This window comes from Pan troglodytes, chromosome 9, assembly GCF_028858775.2.
Source record: "Pan troglodytes isolate AG18354 chromosome 9, NHGRI_mPanTro3-v2.0_pri, whole genome shotgun sequence".
Taxonomy (NCBI): Eukaryota; Metazoa; Chordata; class Mammalia; order Primates; family Hominidae; genus Pan; species Pan troglodytes.
This window is the reverse complement of record NC_072407.2, coordinates 53,053,135-53,076,389: the sequence shown is the minus strand read 5'-3', so window position 1 is coordinate 53,076,389 and position 23,255 is coordinate 53,053,135. Positions and strand designations below refer to the sequence as shown.

Genomic DNA, 23,255 nt, shown 5'->3' with positions numbered 1-23,255 from the left:
GGCAACAGAGTGAGACCCTGTTTCTCAAAAAAAAAAAAAAAAAAATTACTCAGGCATGATGGTGCAGCCTGTAGCCAGCTATATGGGAGACTGAGGTTGGAGGATTGCTTGATCTGGGTTGGTTGAGGCTGCAGTGAGCCGTGATCTCACCATTGCACTCCAACCTGGGAGACAGAGTGAGAGACTATCTCAAAAAAACTAAACAAAACAATAACAAAAAACTGGCCGTATTCATCCACTCTTCCTTATTGCTCTAATAGTTGTATTCTAATACACAATGAGATAATATACAAGATGAGGATGGTTAAAAGAGTATAATACAATTAAAATATAAATGATTATAGAATTGTATGTTTGCATTACTCCTATCATTGAAATAACCCATTATGCAACCCATCTGTCATTAAACTTTTGAATTAGGCCTACTGCTTATAGATGGAGTCAGTCTTTTTTAGACTTTGCTGTCAGCAATCTTCATTAAAGGAGGCATTATTGGATTGCTTTAAATAAATTAAAAAACTACATATCAAAAACTTTGGATATGTTTGTTGTGTGCCATATTGCCAGTAATTAAATTAAATACCAGAAAATACACCATTATATATGATATTTGATATACAGTTGGACCTCCATATGATAGGGTTCTGCATCCGTGTATTCAACTCACCATGGATTAAAAATATTCAGGAAAAAAATATCGGATGGTTTCATTTGCACTCAACATGTGCAGATTTTTTTTTTGCTTGTCATTATTCCCTAAATAATTCAGTGTAACAACTACTTACATAGCATTTACATTGCATTAAGTATTTTAAGTAATCTAGAGATAATTAAAGTATACTGGAGGATGTGCTTAGGCTACATGCAAATACCTCACCATCTTATGTAAGGACATCTGAGGATTATTAGCATCCAAGGATTTTGATACCTGTGGGGAGTCCTGGAATCAATTCCCAGTCGATACTTAAGGAAAGGCTTCATACAAAATTAACATGATCAAAATATAGGTATTTCTGATAATAAGGATATTTTAATGCACATGTATTTTAAAACTTTCTAAGAACTAAATAAATTTGGAATTTTATTAAAATGCAATGAGGCTTCTGAGTATTCTGTATTTTCTGAAGCAAAAAGTGAGTTTTATTTTCTATTCTGATAATGACATGTTCCCAGATAACTGTGTCTGTAGGATGCCATTGGTCAAATTACTAAAATCTTATAGATTTTGAGTCTTTTTATTTGTATCATTGTCATTCCGTTAAGATCTGTGTTCATCAATAGTTTGTGACTGAGCTAAAGAAAATTTGCTGAGCCTATCAATTTGATAAGCAGTCCAATTTACAACTTTATTAAATAATATTTCTCAGTATCCCTATTGATTTTGGTTATATTCAGTAGCCAAAATCAACAGAAATAGAGGGGTAAATTTGGTAGCCTTTTAAACAGTTGTATCACATGTTTTTATCAATTATTTTGTGCATTTATTCTTTTATTCAAACAATTATTGAATGTTATATATTAAGCATTGCGTAATTTCTTGGAATATACCTGTGTGTAGTACAAACACCATCCTTCTCTTGTAATTTGAAAACCAGAAAAGAAACCCAATATTACATAGTGAGTTTTACAAAGAAAGGTATAAGATTTTCTGAGTCTATACAACAAATAACCTAATCTAGTCCAGGAGCTAAAGAAATAATTCCCTGAAGAAATGTTGAAACTTACGCTTGATTAATTGGGACTTAGCAGGTGTCTAACAGAGAAAGGAAAATTCCAGGTCAGGGGGAAGAAACCTGCACTCTTGCATTAGCCCATCAGTTTGGATAAACATACTCAGATATTTATTTACCTGGACTGGCTTAGAGATCAAGGGAAAAGAAAAGATATAGCATAAAAGGAAAGACATGCACAGTATTCTAAGAGAGTATTTTTATTTAAAGAAAATCAAAACAAATGTTACCTCTACACTTTTAAAAATGGTACAGAAAATGTTTCATAGAAATAGATAAAGAAAATCAAATAGTCAGTATGTTAGCATTCTCAGAAGCTGGTGTTTCTGATACCTTTAGTCAGGTTACTGACCTATCTCTGATTCCGTGAGTCCAAAGCAAAAGAAAGGTGTAAGAGTGTAAGGGAAAGAATAGGCTACAAATGAGAAAATTGTTGGCCATATAAACAAAGCTTACCATGCCACATTCATAATGTAGAAACACCGCCATCTGGCCTAGAGGCCTTTCTGTATACTGAGGTAATAGTGGGGAAGAGGTCTTGAGATGACACCAGTAGCACTCTTTGACACAAAAAAGTAGAAAAATTTTCTTGGTGTTAACCAGTATGTCATTTCTCATGTCCAAGAAATCTTGCAAAATCCAACAGCCCAGTTCCAACACTCTCCAACATCCTCCTCCCAGTAATATCTTCCAAAAGTGAATGGTAGGGCTCGCCATCAAGAAAACACTTAGATTTTCTTGAACTCGGGGCAGTGTTGAGATCATCAGAATCAAAGAGCAGTTGTCTCAGATCTTCAAACAAGAGGAATGTGCCAACTGGTTATTTTATTATCCCAGGAAATATGCACTGCAGGAATAAGAAAACAGGCACATGAAAATATAGTGTTATAAACTTCTAATGGACGTGGGCTTTGCATAGTGTCTATGTATTTCAGGTTATCACTGGAAATATGGGTCAGGACAGCGGGCACACTAGAGAAGTTTACTGATGTTCAAGGGTTACTCCATATTCATAACAAGCAAATCCTGAACCAGAAAAATGGGGAAAAATTACAAAATTTCTTGGAATATATAGAGAACAGAAATTATTGCTAAGCTCAGCTACGTTCCCTAGAACATTTAAATTTGTGGAGTTACTAATAATTCAAAGTTAGTAACAAAAGTAGCTTCCCCTTATTCTCAGAAAATTAGTAACAATAATTAATAATAGTAATAATTCTTATTTTAAATAACCACTTTGTCTCAGATTTATGTATTTTTCACTAAAGCATGTATAGGTGTAATAAAGTAAAAGAAAATACACGTATGCTTTTTAAAGTTTTCTTTGTGAGAATTCTCTGCCAGAGTATCTCTTGAGAAAGGGATAAATCTAGTAAAATAAGTTGCCAGCTTACTTTGTGGCTGTTGTTCAAAAGTATTCCTCTAATATTCTTAATATAATTAATGATTATACAAAGTATTTTTGTGTAATCTTATACACCACTGTAATGCTCAGTGTCAATAACCACAAGCTAGGGCTTGACAAGCTTAGCTGAGGCAGGCATCCTGCTTGCTAAGACCCAGCTTCCCTAAGTACACCCCATAGCCTTTACATTTGAAGTTGGAATCCACCATCTGCTACATACAAAAGCCACAAATCCTTGAAGATCCGCTCTTTTGCTTATTTACAGCCTGCTTCCAGCTTACACTGTCAGAAACACTTACATTTCCCCTGTAAGTCCTGGCATAATTTGCGGCCATTATGCCAATTTGTTTATACACTTTGAAAATTAAAATTGATAATGGTAATTTTCTCTATGTGATTTCTCTATAGTTCCTTGAAAATAATAGCCCTGCCTAACAAACAAAACCTTTCTACCGTTTAAGAAGGGGAAGACTAAATATACTATGAAGGAGGGTACATTATCATAATAAATTATGTTCCCACTTCAGTATTAGACTGATTACTGTCACAGTTATCGAACCTTGAATATAGGGACAAACTTACCTTTTAACACATTTCCAAAATTATGTAAAGAAGAAGAGAGAAAGTCTTAACATTCATCACAAAATTCATAGTGAAGACTTAATTTATTAGATTCCTAAGGATCGGTGAGCCCAAAGTTTATAGCAATTGGTATCCAGGAAATGGCCATTGAGGAAATAATATTGCATGAATTCCCAAATTTCTAAATATCTAAACATATTTAAATACAAATTCAGAAAGCTTCAAACAAACTTCTTTACTGCAGTTTTTCAGCAATTGAATGAATTTTAGAAGGATTTTTTTTTTTTTCTTGAGTGGTTTCTACTGTTTTTGTTTGTTTTTTGCTCCTGGATCAAGAAAAACTGACTTTGTCTCTTTTATTACTAGACAAGCAACTCACTTTTATAGCTTCATGAAAGCATCATTCCAAACACAACACAGAAGGCAAAGAGAATGAGATCATTTTTTCCCAGTGGACTCTCTTTTTCTCAGTCCTGATCTGGAGCAGCTCCAGGTCTGGTTTATGGTACATTTCCTTCAGTTTCTTATACATTCCTCCTACATCTTTCCCCCTTCATTTCATTCTGTCTTTACTGTCTTTACTTCTCTTTGCTTTCCTATTCCAGTCTCTCCAAGTGACATTCCTCTTCCTCATAAAGCAAATGATAAACTCTCCAATACTCAGCATGGATCATCTTCCTCCATAGATTCGAATAACCCTGAAGTAATAATGAGATCGTTGGAACACGTAGTCTACTTTTATTCTTATGTTTTTATCTATTGTTTTATCTTAAGATATTTAGCAATTTGTTGCAATGAATGAACCAAAAATTATGGACTGGTTTCTCTTTTCTTTCTTCTTTTTCTTCCCTTCTTTTCTATGTGTGTATGTATATATGTATTTGCACCAGAAGTCAAAACCTGTCCTCTAATTATTTTCCCTCAAATATCTACATTTTATTTAAAACTAGTAATTTATGATTTGATAATTATCTTATAATGCACACAAGCCTCATTATTAAATCTGTTTAGTTTATTTATTCTTAAATATTTTACCTGTATGCTGATTCTTTATTCTCACAAACAATAGCAAATATTACTTCATAAAATGAGATAAGACATTTCTAAAATTTTTACTGTTACCAGTTCAAAAACTACATGCTAACAAGAGCCTGACCCCATTAGTGCAACTTCCTTCTTCTTTTCCAAGGCTTTGCACTACACGTATAAGCCGACATCCGTGCTGTTCTCACAGACATTATTCAACAATCACCTTCCAATATTAATTTCCTCTCTCTCATTTTCTTTTTCTTGCTTTATCTTTGTTATTTTCTCTCAGTTTTAAAACCTACCTTATTTACTCCCATTGTTTTGAAATAAAACTAAGTAGCTACATTGACCCAATATCTTCACTTGATTTTTCTGCTATCTCTTTTGTCCATAACAAAGCATATTTATTCACCACATGAGTATGTTCTCTGTACTCATTTGTGAAACTTTCCATCTCTTTTCAAGTCAATGAAATCTTTCATTCCCAAAAATTTACAGAAACCATGTTCTTCATCTCACCACCAATATCCTTTCAACTACATTCTTTATCTGACCACGAACTTCCTTTGCTAAACACACATATTTTTATTCCTATTATTTCTAGTCCTTTCTTCCATAAAACTCATATAAATAAAGTTGGTTTCAGAAAATTATTTTAAAAAATAAAATAAAACTTTCTCTCCTATTTTTCTTCTATCGACTCATATTTAACATTAGTTTTTCTTTCCTAGCCTGGCCCATTAATGCAGATATTACACAAGGTGTTTTATTTTAACCCGACCCCTCCACTGCCTCCTTGGCACTTTCCTAATTACCCGAAATCTCCAGCTTTGGGGACAACTGGATCCCCTTTCATTACCCTGGATGGAGGCTGGTTTGGGTGGCCTCACAAAGCCCCAGCTGCCTTTACATATATTGGTAGTGATTCAATTGTCTTTCTGGAAAATACTAATTTCAGTTCACTAATTTTAACCCATCCACTTTCTCTTGCAGATACAAAGAGAATGTGCAGGGAGAAAGCAGAGTTTTCTTTAATCCTGGAGCTGTGGATGATGGACAGAGAAGCCAACTGCTTTCTCTCTGCAAACTCTCTGAAAAAGCCCCAGTCCCTCCTCCCTGCAGTCCCTGCAGCCCCTCTCTTTACCCTCCCAAAACCTTTAGTGCTTGTGATTTATCCAGCTCATGTAGGTACTATTCACAGTAACCAAAATCTCCCACCATTATTAACACAAAAGGAAAAGAGGATAAATCCATTTCCCATCTCTACCCCTCTCAGAGCAAGACAGCCACCGCAAACATTCCTTAATCTCCAGAATTTTCCCACTGGTGATAATGAATAGTTAAGATCAACCCTTTGGGTGCATATTCCTAACCTCATTTCCCAAGTGTAGCTGACTGATTTGAAACATTTTCTAAAGTCAAAAACTTGCACTTGAATTTGCAGATAATTTGCTGGAGATACCTCGTGGTCCCCAGTACCATATCTGAGAGTAAATCACGCAGTAAAGTAATTAGCCATTGTGAAAGATGGGGGTGGTAGCTGCTTGTTATTAGGGATTCTATAAATTTGAGATCTCTCTCTCATATATGCATGTATAATGTACTACATATATATAATAATGGAAGTAAACTACATATTAAGCAACATATAATGCATATATTCATGTACATGTATAATATACATATATATTATACATAACTAAATACATAGATATATCGATATGTAGATAGATACCTACCTCTGCCTCTTCGTATTTCTCATTTTTTTTCTCACTGTGTCATCACTCTGTTGCTCAGGCTGAAGTTCAGTGCCGCTATCTCGATCACTGCAAATTCTGCCTCCCACGTTCAAGCTATTCTCATGCCTCCACCTCCTGACTAGCTGAGAGTACAGGCATGTGTCAACACACCCTGCTAATTTTTGTATTTTTAGTAGAGAGGGGGTTTCACCTTGTTGGCCAGGCTGGTCTCCAACTTCTTGCCTCAAGTGATCTGTCTGCCTAGGCCACCCAAAGTGCTGGGATTATAGGTGTGAGCCACCACGCTGGGCTTATAATACATTCTTGGGCGAGGTATTATGGGACAAGGACAGGCAGAAAGGCTTTTAGGTGGGGGTTCGGGAGGGATATTGCAGGGACCAAGAGGGGTGCTTGGAGGAGGAGAGGATTAGGACATACTCCAGAAATTGACCTTCAGGAATAACTTGAGGTGGCCAGGCACAGCGATGGAGCTGGATCCAGTGAGGTGGGGCTGAGGTTCTGCTGGGAAGGAAACAGAGAGGACTGCTCAGAAGCACTTCTCTCAAGGTTGCAGCTGCAGAATATAAGCTCACTGTAGCCCTGGCACTAAAGTTCTTTTAAAAACGCTAGACGTTACTTCATGAACAGTCATATCAAGGTATACTATTTTGGGAAAGGCACTTTCTTCCCTCTGCACTCTCCTTAAATAAGAAACAAACAACAACAAAAGCATGCCGTATTGATGCCATTTGTATGGAATTAAACTTGAACTTTTATAAGGTAAAGATCGGTCAAGATAGCTTTCCTAGCATCCTGAGTCTAGAGCTCTCCTGTTGATTTCATAAGATATTCAATAACAAGACCTTTCACTTTTTGCTCTGTCCTGGTTCTGCTTCTGTCCCCACTTACTTTTTAGAGGCCTTCTCTTTTTTTGGCCCTATTGTTTAATATGTAGCCTTGTTTAATATGTAGTTTACTTCCAGTAAATTCTTCTCAATACGGAACTTGATCCTGGAAGAGAATTTGGTCTGGTTATTTTAAGAGTTGTAGAAGCCATATGGTCCCAGCCTCTTTTTTATCTCATCCTGGACTCTTGCTTATTGATGTGGGCAAACTCCCACCCTACTTAGTTTCTGTAGCTGTTTTTTAATTGCCTTGCACACTATCTAATGAATCCTTGTTGCTGACTTGAGGGTTCTCAAATCCATAATATATTGTGTTCACCCTCTCTGCTTCATCTTGAAAGGATTCTGATTCCTCATGGATATTGCAGGTCTTCCTGATTTGTCTGTAACTATTTACATTGGGGATTTTTTGTAGGGCACATTGTTACCCAGTGTTGTTGTAAATATTGTTCATGAATTTTAATTTTGTTAACCTAGTTTTTCTCTGTTTTTCTTTAGAGGTTTGGAAACAGTCTGAAAGCACACTGTACCTCTCTATATTTTCAGAATTTTAAGGTGAAATTTTTAAAAATGTGTAAACAAGGAATGCCTCTAAAATGGATCTCAGTGTGTTTAGCAGTTTCCATGAGCTGTGTGTAACAGAAGACTGGAACAAAGAATTGTAGAAGTAGATTCTCCACAGGCATCATGGCCTTCTTCACTTTGAATGTTTGGGTATGCTGTTTCCTCTGTCTGGACATCACTTCCACTTCCAATACTTCCTTTTTGAATTAATACTTGTTTTATCAAGGACAAATTTTGATTTAATTTCCTTTCAGAAACATTTTTACATTTTAAAAATTGTACTGCACTTTCTATCAATTGCAATTGCATTCAATGCTCTCTCATTATGTACAAATATATACTGTGTGTATATATATATATATGTATACACACAAATACACACACACATACATACACACATATACAGACACAGTCCTAAACACTATTTTAAAACATTTCTGGTATACTTGGGTCGAATTTGGGACCAAATTCTAGCAAGGTAGTAGGTCTTTATGTGCATTGCAAATAAATATCATTAATTGCATTTTAATTTATTTAATGTAATATATATTGTTACATAATATGCATTACTTAAAGATTTTCATTGGAATTAAGTAAAGGAGAAATATGGATGATGAAAGAAATAAAGAAGAAAAAAAGGTGACAGCCTAACATTTTCTATAAATCTACTGTGAGTTAGGTACTTTATAAGCATTAAGTCTAACATTTACCTATATCTAATCTCATTGTAATTTTTTTGTTTTGTTTTGTTTTGTGAGATGGAGTCTTGCTCTGTCACTTAGGCTGGAGTGCACTGGTGTAATCAGGGCTCACTGCAACCTCTGCCTCCCAGGTTCAACCAATTACCCTGCCTCAGCCTCTTGAGTAGCTGGGATTACAGGCATGTGCCACTACATCTGGATAATTTTTGTATTTTTAGTAGAGATGGGGTTTCTCCATGTTGGCCAGGCTGGTCTTGAACTCCTGACCTCAAGTGATCTGGCCGACTCAGCCTCCCAAAATGCTGGGATTATAGGCATGAGGCATCACACCTGGCCTAATCTAACCATAATTTTATTTCCAGTTCATGAATGTGTAGATGAGGTAACAGAGAAGCAAAGAGATCAGTATTTTAACCAATGATATTTTACTAAAATAGCAAACTCATAAGTTTAGTTTATATTTGTCAGTATTTGTGGTTTTTAAGCCAAATAATACAATCTTTAACTCTGAGTGTCATGAAGTCAAGAATTGTACTTTTAATCTCTGTATCCCACACAAGGAGGGCAAGTCTTAAAAAGAGTAGGTGCTGAATAAACTTAAAAACACTTCATTTAAAATCACTACTAAAGCCCCAATTGAATTTGTACATCTCACCATCTAGCCTGGGCTATGGGCCTTACTACTAGTCAGTGGCAAATGTGACTTACAGTATCTTCTGAATTGGAAATAAAAAGAATCAGATCTTTAAAGTTAATTTTGCAAACTTGATGTTAAGAGAAACAGAGGACATAATATGCAAACACATTTTCTAAATAAATTCAACCCATTGGCTGGGCGCGGTGGCTCACGCCTGTAATCCCAGCACTTTGGGAGGCCGAGACGGGTGGATCACAAGGTCAGGAGATCGAGACCATCCTCGCTAACATGGTGAAACCCCGTCTCTACTAAAAATACAAAAAAAAAAAAAAAAAATTAGCCGGGCGTGGTGGCAGGCGCCTGTAGTCCCAGCTAGTCGGGAGGCTGAGGCAGGAGAATGGCGTGAACCCGGGAGATGGAGCTTGCAGTGAGCGGAGATCTCTCCACTGCACTCTAGCCTGGGCAACAGAGCGAGACTCTGTCTCAAAAAAAAAAAAAATTCAACCCATCAGCCATCAAGAATTCATATAAAAATACCTAAATCTCCAGAATCTGTAAGAAAATGGAAGTATGATGGTAAATTGTATGTGTCAGCTTGAACTGGTCTCTGTAAAGTAGGCTTCCCTCCCCAATATAGGACGTGCATTATCCAACCCATTTAAGGCCTGCATAGAACAAAGGGCAGATGATAGAGGAGTTTGACCCTTCTTTTCCTGTCTCACTGCTTAAGTAGTATATCTCATCTTATCTTCCCCTACGCTTGAATTAGGGTTTACACCACTGGCTGCCCTGCTTCCCAGGCCTTCAGACTCAGATTGAATTACACCTCTGGCTTTCTTAAGTGTCCAGCTTGCAGATGGCAGATCATGGTATTTTTTGCCTCCACAATTTTGTGAGCCAATTCTTCATAATAAAATTAGTCTCTTTGTCTCTCTCCTCTCCATATTATTCTATCACTCTCTCTGTCACTTTGTTTCTCTATGTTGGTGGTTCTGTTTCTCTGCAGGATGATGACTAACACAGTAAGAAAAAATTACATAAATATATGATAAAATAAATTTGTTAAAAATCGATATGCATTAAAAATTAAAAGCAAATAATAAATGTAAATAGCAATTTTCTTATTTTTAATAATTTATTTCAAATGTACACATCAGCATAATTTTCATGATTTTAAATTCTGTAAGCATTAGGTTAAAAGTCAGAAGCAATCCAAGAACAGATTATTCTTATTATTTAACATTCTTTTGGATATTTTAATCCAACACATTTAGAAATTAGAGGTATAAAAATGGTAAACATTGTCATTATTCTCTGAAACTTATTATTTATTTAGAAAAAACTTATAAGTAAAATTTTCCTAAGATATCTAGGGACAAAATAAACAATATTCAATGGTTTTTATACAAAAATAATACAACTAGTTCTGTGATGCTAATATTCATGAGAACAAAATATGAAAATAGCCAGAAATATTTAATAGAATAAAGGTATACTGAGAAGGCACTAACTTTAGGTAGATTTTCAAACATATTAGTAAATCAAAAAATTAAAACAATGTGACACTGGTGCATGAATTCTTAGATAGAGCAGATAGTGAAACAGGATAGTGTACTCATCTATATCTGTCTTTCTCTATATCTTTGTATCAATCCTGAATGCTAAAGGTGAGATTCACTTGCATTTGAAGCAGCAGGAAAAATTTGGAGCTTCAAGAATAAATGCAGATATAACTTAGAGAAGCTGCACCCAATGTCACAAATGATTCTGTGGAGGAGCTCTTTCAGATTAAATCAGTAACTTTTTATTTTGTATTTTCATTTTTCTTTTGAAATAAGCAAAAAAAGTCTAATCGAGAACTAAGAGTCAGATATACATGTAGAAATATTACTCCCTACTCCCAGGCATGGGAATGGCCAACTCCTTACTTCAGGGAGGGAAGGAGAGAGATATCAAGAGTGGGACAATTCTCTTAAGACACCTACCCCACCTTTCATCAAATAAATATCCCCGACCCTAGATTTAGTGCAGGAGTCCTTAAAAACATTTCCACAGGGAAGTTCGGGTCCCAGGCTTATGGGTATCCCCCTACGACCTTTGGCAGGACAAAAATGAGTAAAGCAAAGCTTCTTGCTTCAGAAATATTCAGTCTAATACAGTGTGTACCCCATAATGTAATCATCTCTTCATTTCAGAAGCCTTAATTGCATAAAGTTCCTTGGGAAAGGGATGATATTTGTTTGTTTGTTTTTTTAAGGATAAGGCCAGTATTGGCTCAAACTTGTATTTATTCTTCCCAAAGAGTTCCTCCCAGGTTCGTAATCTTGATGTAGGAGAGTGCTGCACCAAGTTGCTTCTTTCTTCCCAACCTGTCCTACTTTGCGGGGGGAAGGAAGAAAAGAAAAAAAAACAAAAAAAAAACAAGGAAGCTGCACTAGAGCCACTGCCCTCAGACATCAACTTCCATTTCTTCTCCACTGCTGCAGTCTGAAGAGTTACTGCTTTCTTCCTCTTCTCCATCTTTCTTCCTGTTCTCTTCTGGTTCCATGGAGACATGACAGTTTACCCAAATAGTCTGTGATGAATCTGTTCCTGCAGCCTGGAGCCCTTGCCCCTCCCCAAATCCTTCTTGCAGACCCTTTGTTGATGAGGACTGCGGATCTGCTTGTTTCAACCTGGGGTCCGGGCCTCCTGTCATGGCCATATTCTTACCCTTAGCATAGGTCGATTCTTTGTATGCAGCATAATTTTCAGGTGACAAAGTCTTGAGCCAGAGATCCAATTTCACCTTGTATTGCTTCTGCAGCTCCTCAGCCTGGCTCTTAAAATGATCCTTCTGGCTCTGCGGGATGCGCTGCCAGCGTCTGCCAATCTCTACCATGTGCTCCCTCACTGACAAATGTTGCAGCTCTTTACTTGACCAGGAATCTTGGTGAAACTTGTGGTATCCATTCATGGGGGGTTTCTGAGGCTCTCCATGAAATTTTACCTTCTTGAAAAATCGATCCGTTTTTGGAAGAGACCTCACTTCTTCAATATTTTTCTGAACCTTCTTTTGCACTTTGTTTTGAGTCCACTTGGAGACACCAGATTTCTTGGCCTTCTGGACTAAATCAGGGTGTTCTTCATTGAATCGAGCAAGTTTTTCCTCAAATTCTTGCTTTGCCTTCTGGAAATCCTGAATATATTTCTGTTTCATCTGCTCTGGGAGTTCCTTGTATTTCTTTGACAGGATTTTGGTCAGTTCCTGGCTTCTCATCCCAGGGTACATTTGGGAGTACTGGGGCCAACTCTCCATGAAGAAGCGATTATAAGTAGTAAGGGGCCTCTTTGGAAAGTCTGGACGGTTCCTGCTTTTTTGCCTTTTGTTCATCTTTTTAACACATTTCTTAGCTTCCAGGACTAATTCTTTCAAAGTGCCGAATTTTCTCAAGTTGCAAGAAATCTCTAACCATCTGAGTCTGCACATTTCACCAGAAAAGTTTTTAAAATCTACTTTTCCCCAGTCCATGTGTGACTGAGTTGAGTTAAACGTGCTGTTGTCATCAGATGGGAGATTATTCTCCATGCATTCCAGTAACCTCAAGATGTCTGTGTTGGACCAATGGCCTTGGCTTCTAGGCAAAGCCATTTTGATGTCTTTGGCTTACTTATAAGATCCCGGTTATGTAGACACCAGAGCAAGAACACAGAGTTATTTACTTTTAAGACTCAGTGGATGATTTATTTCTGGAAGTATTGCAGTATGTGTGATTCTGTATTTCTGAGGAGAAAGAAAGTTACTCGCCTTCATTTGGATTAATGAAGCAAATTACATCCTATTTGCCATATGTCCCTTGTATAATTCATTTGACCCTTAACCATAAATAAACATTGCCTGTTTCTGAATTAAATTTATGTTTGCCTTTCATATGCTACATGCACAATATTCAGTATCTCCACACCCCACCCCAGCCTGCTTTCTGCCAGATCTCACATGAACCTATCTTAAATTGAGTTGCATAACACAAACACCAGACCACTCATCACTTAAGAAGCTTAATATAACAGAAATGCCCTGAAGACAGAGTCAGAAGTTAAAGTGGAAGGAGAAATGCCTAAACAGGAAAGACTGTTCATTCTACAGTGCCCTGAGTATGGCCGTTTTCTAAGCACAGCCCAAATAGCCATAGTTAAAGGTGCAGATGAGAAGTTAAAGATACAATAAGACAAGCCCAAGAGCTCCTCCAGACATGCATCCAACTGTTACCTTTTTATAAGGGAATGTGAACCTGTGATAAAAGACTGAATTATAGCTTCTCCGGGACCCGTGCATGGGAATTAATGCTTTCTTTCTTTCTTTCTTTCTTTTTAATTGAGACGGAGTTTCCCTCTTGTCGCCCAGATTGGAGTGCAGTGGGGCAATCTCCGCTCACTGCAACCTCTGCTTTTCGGCTTCAAGTGATTCTCCTGCCTCAGCCTCCCAAGCAGCTGAGATTACAGGCATGTGCCACCACGCCTGGCTAATTTTTTTGTATTTTTTAGTAGAGATGGGGCTTCACCATGTTGGCCAGGCTGCTCTCGAATTCCCAACTTCAGGTGATCCACCTGCCTTGGCTTCCCAGAGCGCTAGGATTACAGGTGTGAGCCACCACTCCTGGGCTGGGAATGAATGCTTTCTAAGAACCATACTGCTTCTCCTTTTAAATATCGAGGATTTAATGACAATTATAAAACACTTCAGTTTTATTTGGTTAATTGTTCATCCTATTTAAGCCTCAGTGAAAGTTTGGCTTCCTCCAGAAACTCCCTCCAGAATACCTGCCATTTTTCATTACAGAACTTGAAAACATGGCAGATCTGATGACTACTCCTTTTTTTTTTTTTTTTTTTTTTTAGCAATTTTGTCTTGCCTGAAGTAATTCTTCTGGTAAGTGATTTCTGGATTCACTCTCAAAATTCTCATAACTCTTTCACTAGTCTTTTTAGGATAATCTTCTATTCTAAGACTAAGCCTCACATAAGTAAAATTGTGTACAAATACATACAACATTAAATAAAACCAAATCTTAAATGGAGGGTGAATAAGGAGTGTAACAATGGGCCTTCAGGGGGAAAATATGCATTAGAAGGGAAAGAGAACAGAGTTAAGATACTGGTGGAAGTTTAAATTCTGAGAATGAGTTCTGAATATCTGAGAATAATATTTTTGAGAACTATTTTTAATTCTCAGTAGAGTATAGAAGGATGTAGCCTTTGAATGACACTAAAAATTCACTAGAAGTGTAAACAATAATAGTCATAATATCACGTAAGTCACAAATGTCTCAAAACATAGATTAAAATGTTCTGAAATATTGGAATATAATTAAAGCCCAAATTTGAGATAGAAGAGAAAATAAATAATAGCTTATATATCAAATTTATTATGTGAAAAAGACTTTTGGGAAGTTGTTCCATAATAAATGAAGATATAAATAACAATAATTAAAATTTACCAAAAAAAGCATTAAAATAACTGTGAAAAACTTAAAAGAATGTAAAATTGAAAATTATTAAATTTTTAATCTCAAAAATCATAAAAAAGTCATTACATCAATGTCCTATGAAAATTAAAATAAAATAAACTTAGTAATGTAACAAATAAAAAGAGTAATTAAGAAAAAAGTAACTTTCACAAATGAAAGTTAAAAAAAAAGAAAAAATAATGGATTCCATACTTTGTGTTTAAGATCAGAACATAGTCTCAAATGGTTCAGAAATAAAAAAATCAAACTTCCAAATATATTGTGGTGATTATAAATAATAAAAATAAATAAATATAAGATGTATTCTAACTCAGAAAAAAGGGAAGTCACATAGAATTGACATTAGAAAAGAGGTGTGAATATTCAGAATCTGAATTTAGGAAAAAAGGAGTACCATCTTCCCAATTGTAAAAGTTAGGGTGATGCATGTAAAGCAGTGGAAATAAAAATACAGTTGTGTTTTTGTTGTTATGTGGCTGTTTTGTGAGCCAGGCAGGCATTTTTTTCAAATTGCCAGTTAAAGAGTGGCCCCCTGAAATACATGTCTAAGTCCTAACCCCTGAAACCCGTGAATATGGGCTTTCGAAAATAGGATCTTTGCAGATGTAACTACCTTGGTCATCTCCCAATGAGATTAGTCTGGGTTTAGGGTGGGACCTAAGTCCAATGACTGGTATCCTTATAGAAGAAATAAAAGGAAGATCTGAGACACATAGACAGCCATGTGGAGACAGAGGCAGAGACAGAGCTCACTAGAGCTATGCTGCCACAAGCCAATGAAAGCCAAGGATTCCCATCACCCACCAGAAGCTAGCAGAGAGGCAGGAGGTGGATTTCCCCTCAGAATTTCCAAAGGGAACCACTCTATCAACATGTTGATTTTAAATGTTAGGCATTCAGAAATGTGAGAGAGCAAATTATTGCTTTATCTGTGATAGTTTATTACAGCAGCCCCAGGAACCTAATACGCAAATGTTTTACATTTATTATTAATATCTTATTTTTCTCCTTAAAACTCTGTGAGCTCATTTTATGCTTGCTGTTCCATTACATATATGATGAAACTGTGACCAGGCATGGTGACTCATGCCTGTAATCCCAGCACTTTTGGAGCCTAAGATGGGAGGGTCGTTTGAACTCAGGAGTTTGAAGCAAGCCTGGGCAACAAAGTGAGAGACCCCAGTCAAAAAAAACAAAAAACAAAAACAAAAAAAACAAGAAAGACAGACAGAAAGAAAGAAAAAGAAAGAAAGAAAAGAAAAAGAAAGAAAAAGAAAGAAAGAAAAGAAAAAGAAAGAAAGAAAAGAAAGAGAAAGAAAGAAAGAAGGAAGGGATGGGGGAGGGAAGGAAGGAAAGAAGGAAGAAAGGAAGGAAGGAAGAAAGAAAGAAAGAAAAAGAAGGAAAGAAAGAAAGAAGGAAGGAAAGAAAGAAACTGGGAAAACTAAGAATTTATACAGGACTAGGCACAATGGCTCTTGCCTGTAATTTCAACATTTTTGGAGGCTGAAGCAGGAAGACTGCTTGAGTTCAGGAGTTCCAGACCAGCCTGGGCAACATGGAGAGACCCTATGTCTACAAAAACATAAATTTAGCCAGGCCCACACTTGTAGTGCCGGTAGTCCCAACTACTCTGGAGGCTGAGGTGAGAGGATGGCTTGAGCACAGGAGGTCAAGACTTCAGTGAGCCTTGATTGTATCACTGCACTTCAGACTAGGCAACAGAGTGAGACTCTGTCTCAAAAAAATTGACCTTGTCAATGTTGTGTGATTTTCCCTTTTCTGTGTTATAATCCATCTAATTTTTATTTTTCATTTTTTATCATAATCACTTATGAAATGCTTAGAAGTTTAAGACATCATTTTATTCCTGAACCATTTGAGAGTAAGTTTTGATCTTAAACAAAATGTATGAGCTCCTGTGACTTTATGAAGCTGCATGAATTGTTAATTTTTTAAATTTTTGTAACATAAAAGATAAATATTTGGCCAGGCACAGAGCCTCACACCTGTAATCCCAGCACTTTGGGAGGCTGAGGCAGGCAGATCACGAGGTCAAGAGATCAAGACCATCCTGGCTGACATGGTGAAACCCCATCTCTACTAAAATACAAAAGTTAGCTGGGCGTGGTGGTGCACCCCTGTAGTCCCAGCTACTTGTGAGGCTGAGACAGGAGAATCGCTTGAACCTGGGAGGCGGAGGTTGCAGTGAGCCGAGATCACGCTACTGCACTCCAGCCTGGTGACAGAGTGAGACTGCATCTCAAAAAAGGAAAATAAAAATAAAATAAAATAAAATAAACTTTTATATAGTAGCTTCACAAAGTCACACGTATGATATTTATTATCAAATTATATTAAATATAATAAAAATATCAAAAAATAACAAGCGGCTTTAAAAAGAGGATTCAAACAACAAAATAGATTTTGTAAAATAAAAATACCATTACAGAAATAAAAACTTCAGTGGAATATTAGGAAAATAAAAAAGTGCCTTTGAGCACTTTAAAAACTTTGCAGATGACCAAGGCTGCATTCAACCTGAAATTAGAGACAACACAGAACTTTTCATATTCTACAATAAAGGTTTCCAATTAAATTCTAGATATCATGCTATAGATAAAACTGTATAATATCTAGGACGTTCCCTCCAGAAGTTCACAATTTGTATAAACAAGGAACAAAAAATAAAAGGAAATACTCACCTGAGTATTCTATAACTGGTCTGAACAGTGCTTGCAGGAAAGTTCATGCATTTGGCTCGGGAGTTCTGTGTCCTCTGGGCTTTCTGGACAACAGATGTTATTTTCTGAGGTTTCCACAGTCTAGAAAATTCCAAATGCCTCTAAAATAATAAGACTTGCTTTTTGGATGCCAGTATATTATAGGATTCTTAAAGCCCCTCCCTGATTAGGTTTTTGCAGTACAAAGTATCAATAAAAGGATTTACCTTTCAACCGTTGATTAAATTAACTCCATTTGTAATCTCTGTAAATAACCCTCTACAAACACCCTCTAGTGCTGGTTTATATTGTCATTGATTTTTAAATAACACCCACGTGGAAAATTCATGTTTGATTTTTCTGGGGCAACAAGTCTACTTTCATTTCTGTTCCCACATCTGACAGTATTTTTATATGATATTTGAATATACACCATTCCATTCTTTGATAATTTCTGCCCTTTCTTCACTGAAATCTAGGATCTGCTACCATCTCACCTTCCTCCTGGACATGTAATTCCCTTCAGTACTGATCAATTCCTACCAGCCTTTAGACTTGGAGATCAAAATGCTAGTGATGATGGTGGATGGTTTTGGAAAAAGAGAAGTAGAAGCTTGATGTCTGGCATCTCTGGCTGATTTAATTTTAAATTTAGGGAAATGAAATAGGTACTGCCTCCCAAAAAAATTCAGATAATTTTGTTTTTGATCAAATTCAAACTAATCAAAAAGATACCTTTATTTAAATGACAACTTATTTGAACAAATTTTAAAATTGTTATTTTTAATCAATATATAAAAATTGCACATATTTTTATAACATACAATATAGTTTTTTGATACATGTATAAATTGTGCATTGATCAAATTAGGGTTTGACAATATGAGGTTTCAGAATTTATAAAACAGGTTTCTGCCTTTTAAACATTTTATATCTAAAGTTGCCAACTAGTAATTAACTGAACGTATGAAATAACAAGATATTATTTGAAAAAGCCTAAATTAATAAAATGTTTAAATACATTTTTAGCTTTAAAATACAATAAATATAACTTATTTTGAAAAAATTTTTCAAAATTATAGACAAAGATGGATATAGACAAAAACATGTACAGAAAAATATCAGAAGGATTAAACTCCTTGGAGATTTTAATGGTAAAAACTTGCTGATATTATTTTTAAAAATTATCATTTTTATCTTTATATTTTATGGTTGTTAATGAGAATAAACTTCTATTGAAAAAGAAAACTTTACTCCTGTAAGAATATACTCTCAGACATGTATCTCTTATATTACTCACATAAATAATTATTTAGACATTGTAGTTACAATTAGTTTTATATGGTGGGGTTTAGGAATATCTATAATAATAAGCCCTGTGGATAATTCTGACACGTGCTAGAGTTTGAGGATATAAGCTCAAACTGTCACCCATGTCGTGACTTAAAACTTGTCTTCTACTTTACACCACAACACACACATATATGTGCACAAGCAAATATATGCAAATAAAACATTGTGGTGAAATAAAATACCTTTTTTGTTTGTTTGTTTTGAGAAAAGCTCTAGTTCTGTTGCCCAGAATGGGATGCAGTGGAACAGTCATGGCTCACTGCAGCTTCAAACTCCAAGGTTCAAGTGATCCTCCCACCTCAGCCTCCCAAGTAGCTGCAACCACAGACGTGTGCCACCATGCTGCTAATTTTTTGAAAAATTATTTTTATAGAAATAGAGTATCTGGGGCCAGACCCAGTGGCTCATGCCTGTAATCCCAGCACTTTGGGAGGCTGAGGCGGGCGGATCACTCAAGGCCTGGAGTTTGAGACCAACCTGGGCAACATGGTGAAACACCATCTCTACTAAAAATATGGAAAAAAAAAAAGTAGCTGGGCATCTTAGCGCGTGCCTTTAATTCCAGCTTCTCGAAAGGCTGAGGCATGAGAATTGCTTGAACCCTGGAGGCAGAGGTTGAAGTGAGCCCAGATCTCACCATTGCACTCCAGCCTGGGCGACAGAGCCAGACTCCGTCTCAAAAAAAAAAAAAAAAAAAAAAAAAAAGAAAGAAAAAAGAAAAAGAAAAGAAAAAGCTTATCTCAATGTTGTCCAGGCTCATCTTGAACTCCTGGATTCAAGCATTCCTCCTGCCCAGCCTCCCAAAGTGCTGAGATTAAAGGCATAAGGCCCTATGCCTGGCCTTGAAAGGAAATTTTATTCAATCTCATCCAGATGTTTTTGTTTATTCTGGCGCTAGTCCTAAGAAAATTAAGAAGTCCTAAGAAAACTCTTCCCAACAGGTTAAAGATGCATTAGTTAGTTATTATGGCAATATACCCTGCATGAGTAATTTTGGTGATAAGCTTCTGTCTCATCATTTCTAGAAAAATATTTTATTTCTGTCATAACCTCTAATGCTTAGTAAAAAGGCCCTTACTTTGCGTGTTGATCTTCTTCTTGCAAATTAGACACTCAGTATTAGCTAGTATTTCATTGTTGAGGACCAGCCCTGTGCCCTGTATACATGAGAATTTTGTTTTCAGGGCTGCTACTTATCGTGGTAGCTGATGGCTGTGGTCTTTCTCTGTTCCTTGCTTCACTTCACTCCACAGTATCTCACACAGGACAAAAAGCAGAGCAGATATCTTCAGATCCTCTGATGTTAATTGAGGCGACTTTGCTTTTCAAGAAATACAAAATGTGGTTCAAAAGCATCCATCCAGATTGTATACAGAGTCTAGGGACCTCTCCAATATGACCTCATGCTTTAACAGAATCAGTTCAGGTTCTGGATATTTTTACAAACTCAAGTTAGCTTTAACTGCTCCAGTTCTCATAAATTCAGATACAAAATCATATCTGTATCATTTGTATCATATCTGATTGTTGATACAAAATCAACAATAAGAATCACAAAACAAGATCTTGCGTACAAGTACACCTCACTAAATTGGGGGGGGGTTGGTAAATAAATTAAATTAAATGTGATTATTATCTATTGCTATTCATATCTTTCCCCCTAACCATTTCCAATCTTGGTGCCCATCTCTCATCAGATGGTGCTTGGCCCTTCTTTGTGCAAATGCCTCTTCCTCTATTTCCACAAAGTCAAAATGCTGCTTCCTGTATGTAGGAATACTATCAACTTGTTGTTACTGTTGTCATTACTTCATAGTCACCTACTCAAATGTACAGCTTCTAAACTAAATATGCCAAGGAATTTTACTCAATGAAGACAATTCCATGTGGAATTTTAGTTGTGTTTCTTTTTACACACCTCAGAAAACTGTGGCTTAGAGAAAATGGGAACACATTAGACACATTAGATATGGGTTTTTTTTTTTGTTTTTTTTTTTGAGATGGAGTCTCACTCTGTTGCCCAGGCTGGAGTGCACTGACGCAACCTCAGCTCACTGCAACCTCTGCCTCCCGGATTCAAGTGATTCTCCTGCCTCAGCCTCCTGAGTGGCTGGGATTACAGGCGTGCACCATGCCCAGCTAATTTTTGTATTTTTAGTAGAGACGGGCTTTCATCAGCTTGGTCAGGCTGGTCTCAAACTCCTGACCTCATGAATCGCCCACCTCGGCCTCCCAAAGTGCTGGGATTACAGGCGTGAGGGACCATGTCTGGCATTCTTTTTTTTTTTTTTTAAGATAGATTCTCACTCTGTCACCCAGGGTGAAGTGCAGTAGCACAATCTCAGCTCACTGCAGCCTGCACCTTCTGGGTTCAAGCAAGTCTCCTGCCTCAGTGTCTCAACTAGCTGGGATTACAGGTGCCCACCACCATGTCTGGATAATTTTTGTAATTTTGGTAGAAACAGGCTTTCACCATGTTGGCCAGGCTTGTCTTAAACTCCTGACCCCAAGTTATCTGCCTGCCTCAGCCTCCCAACATGTAATTTTCTTTTTTTAACTACATGGGTAAACACAGCTTAGTTTCTTCCTGGTCTCAAGTTCCTCAGTGTTACCTTTATGCTATCGCTTTCCCACAATTTCATCACAGACCATGATCTCTTCTCATTTTGTATACTCTTCCTTTTACAATTTCATCTAATCTCTCTGGTTTGAACTACACACATGCTATGTCTCCCATCAGTTTTTAACTTTTAATTTTATTTCTGTGAAGAATTTAACTTCTGTCCCACAAAATGTGACAAGGCAAATGGATCAATAACCTCTTCAGGAAGTGAGGAGTCCTAGATTTCTGATATAACTGGAAAGGCTCCCAGTAGTTTCACCTTAATTTTATTTCTCAATTTTAGGAATGTCCCAGATGATAATAATTCTAATAGAAGTTATCAAAACAGAAGAATGTAACAAGTTTTTGGTTTAATGGCTAAGAAAATTTACCAAACTAATACGCACTTTCCCTTCTTCCAAAATTAAAGTAATATCTTAAATGTCTACAGTAGCTAATACCGACTGTATGTACAAGTAAATCTAAGCTAAATACGATTAGCTATAAAATTTTCTTTGAATAAGTGACAAACAAAATTGGTAACAGGATAATATTGAGAGTGTAATACCTGTTGCTTATAGAAATTTTTAGTGTCAATAGAGAAAGCTCAGAAACTTTTGGTGAAAATAAAAAGGAGAATTGGGTTGAAAGCCCAGAAGGCAAAATTCTATAATCTGAGATCAGTTGGAGAGACACAAATCATCAGAAGGTGATAGACTTTTCCTGTTCCCTAGGAAAGTGCTGCAAATAAGTGTGTGGGAGGAGAAGAGAGAAAGTTAACTAAGGAGTCTAGGTAGTACAGACAGAAAGAATAAGGAAGCATTGCTAATAAGCATTTTCATAATTTGTATGATCACCTTGAGTTAGTGATCAATTTAAGAGATTAAAAGACACATAAGATCCTTCTTGCCATATGACCCTTAATTAGCCAGTTGCTGAATGGGGAAACACTGGACACTTCGACAGTGGTGAAAAGCAGAGTTTACTTATTCCTGAATACCCATTCCCGGTTCTAACTAAAAGCAGCTCTAGTAAAGGATCACCTGATTTTCATTGAACACAAGCTCTTGGGCATTTCTTCTGCTGTGCTGTCATTTAATTTTCTTTTTCTTCTAAATCAAAGAAAAAAAGAAAAAGAAAGAAAGAAAAGGCCAGACACCGGTGGCATGTGCCTCTAATCCCAGTGCTTTGGGCAGTTGAGGAGGGTGGGTTGCTTGAGGTCAGGAATTTGAGACCAAAAAAAGAAAAGACCAGACACAGTGGCACATGCCTCTAATCCTAGTGCTTTGGGCAGTTCAGGCGGGACAGTTGCTTGAGGTCAGGAGTTCGAGACCACCATGGGCAACATAGCGAGACCTTGTCTCTAGCAAAAGAAATAAAAATAAAATAAAGGAAATAAAAATAAATATTTTAGTGTGTATTCAGCATTTCCGGATACATCTTGCAGTTCAGTGTGCTGTATACCTAAGCTTGAAGCAATAGGATAGGAACAGAAGTACTGAGGAAAACACCAGGTCATTTCCTTACATTCAGGTCCTCTTGCTCAGGATGTTTTTTCAGCTTTCTCACTGAACAGGAGATGGCAACAGATTGCACTTTCTTGCACGTAGAGAGGAAATCCAGTTGATGAAAGTGTCAATCTTCGTTTTGATTACCTCCTCTATTTGAATAAGTACGTGAGAAAAACATAGCCTCCCATTTATTTAAAATTGGAATCTTGCTGCTCAACATTACCAGAGCCTGCAATCTGTGGGATCAGTCGAATATGGGTATTCAGCATA

At 36.6% G+C, this 23,255-nt stretch overlaps 1 protein-coding gene across 1 annotated transcript; it reads right to left on the bottom strand.

Moving 5' to 3' along the window:
• Window positions 1-11,741: 11,741 nt before the first annotated feature.
• Window positions 11,742-12,923, bottom strand: LOC466524 (upstream binding transcription factor like 1). The gene has a single exon (XM_001153370.7). The coding sequence runs from the start codon at window positions 12,921-12,923 to the stop codon at window positions 11,742-11,744; it is 1,182 nt and encodes a 393-aa protein (XP_001153370.3).
• Window positions 12,924-23,255: the final 10,332 nt, after the last annotated feature.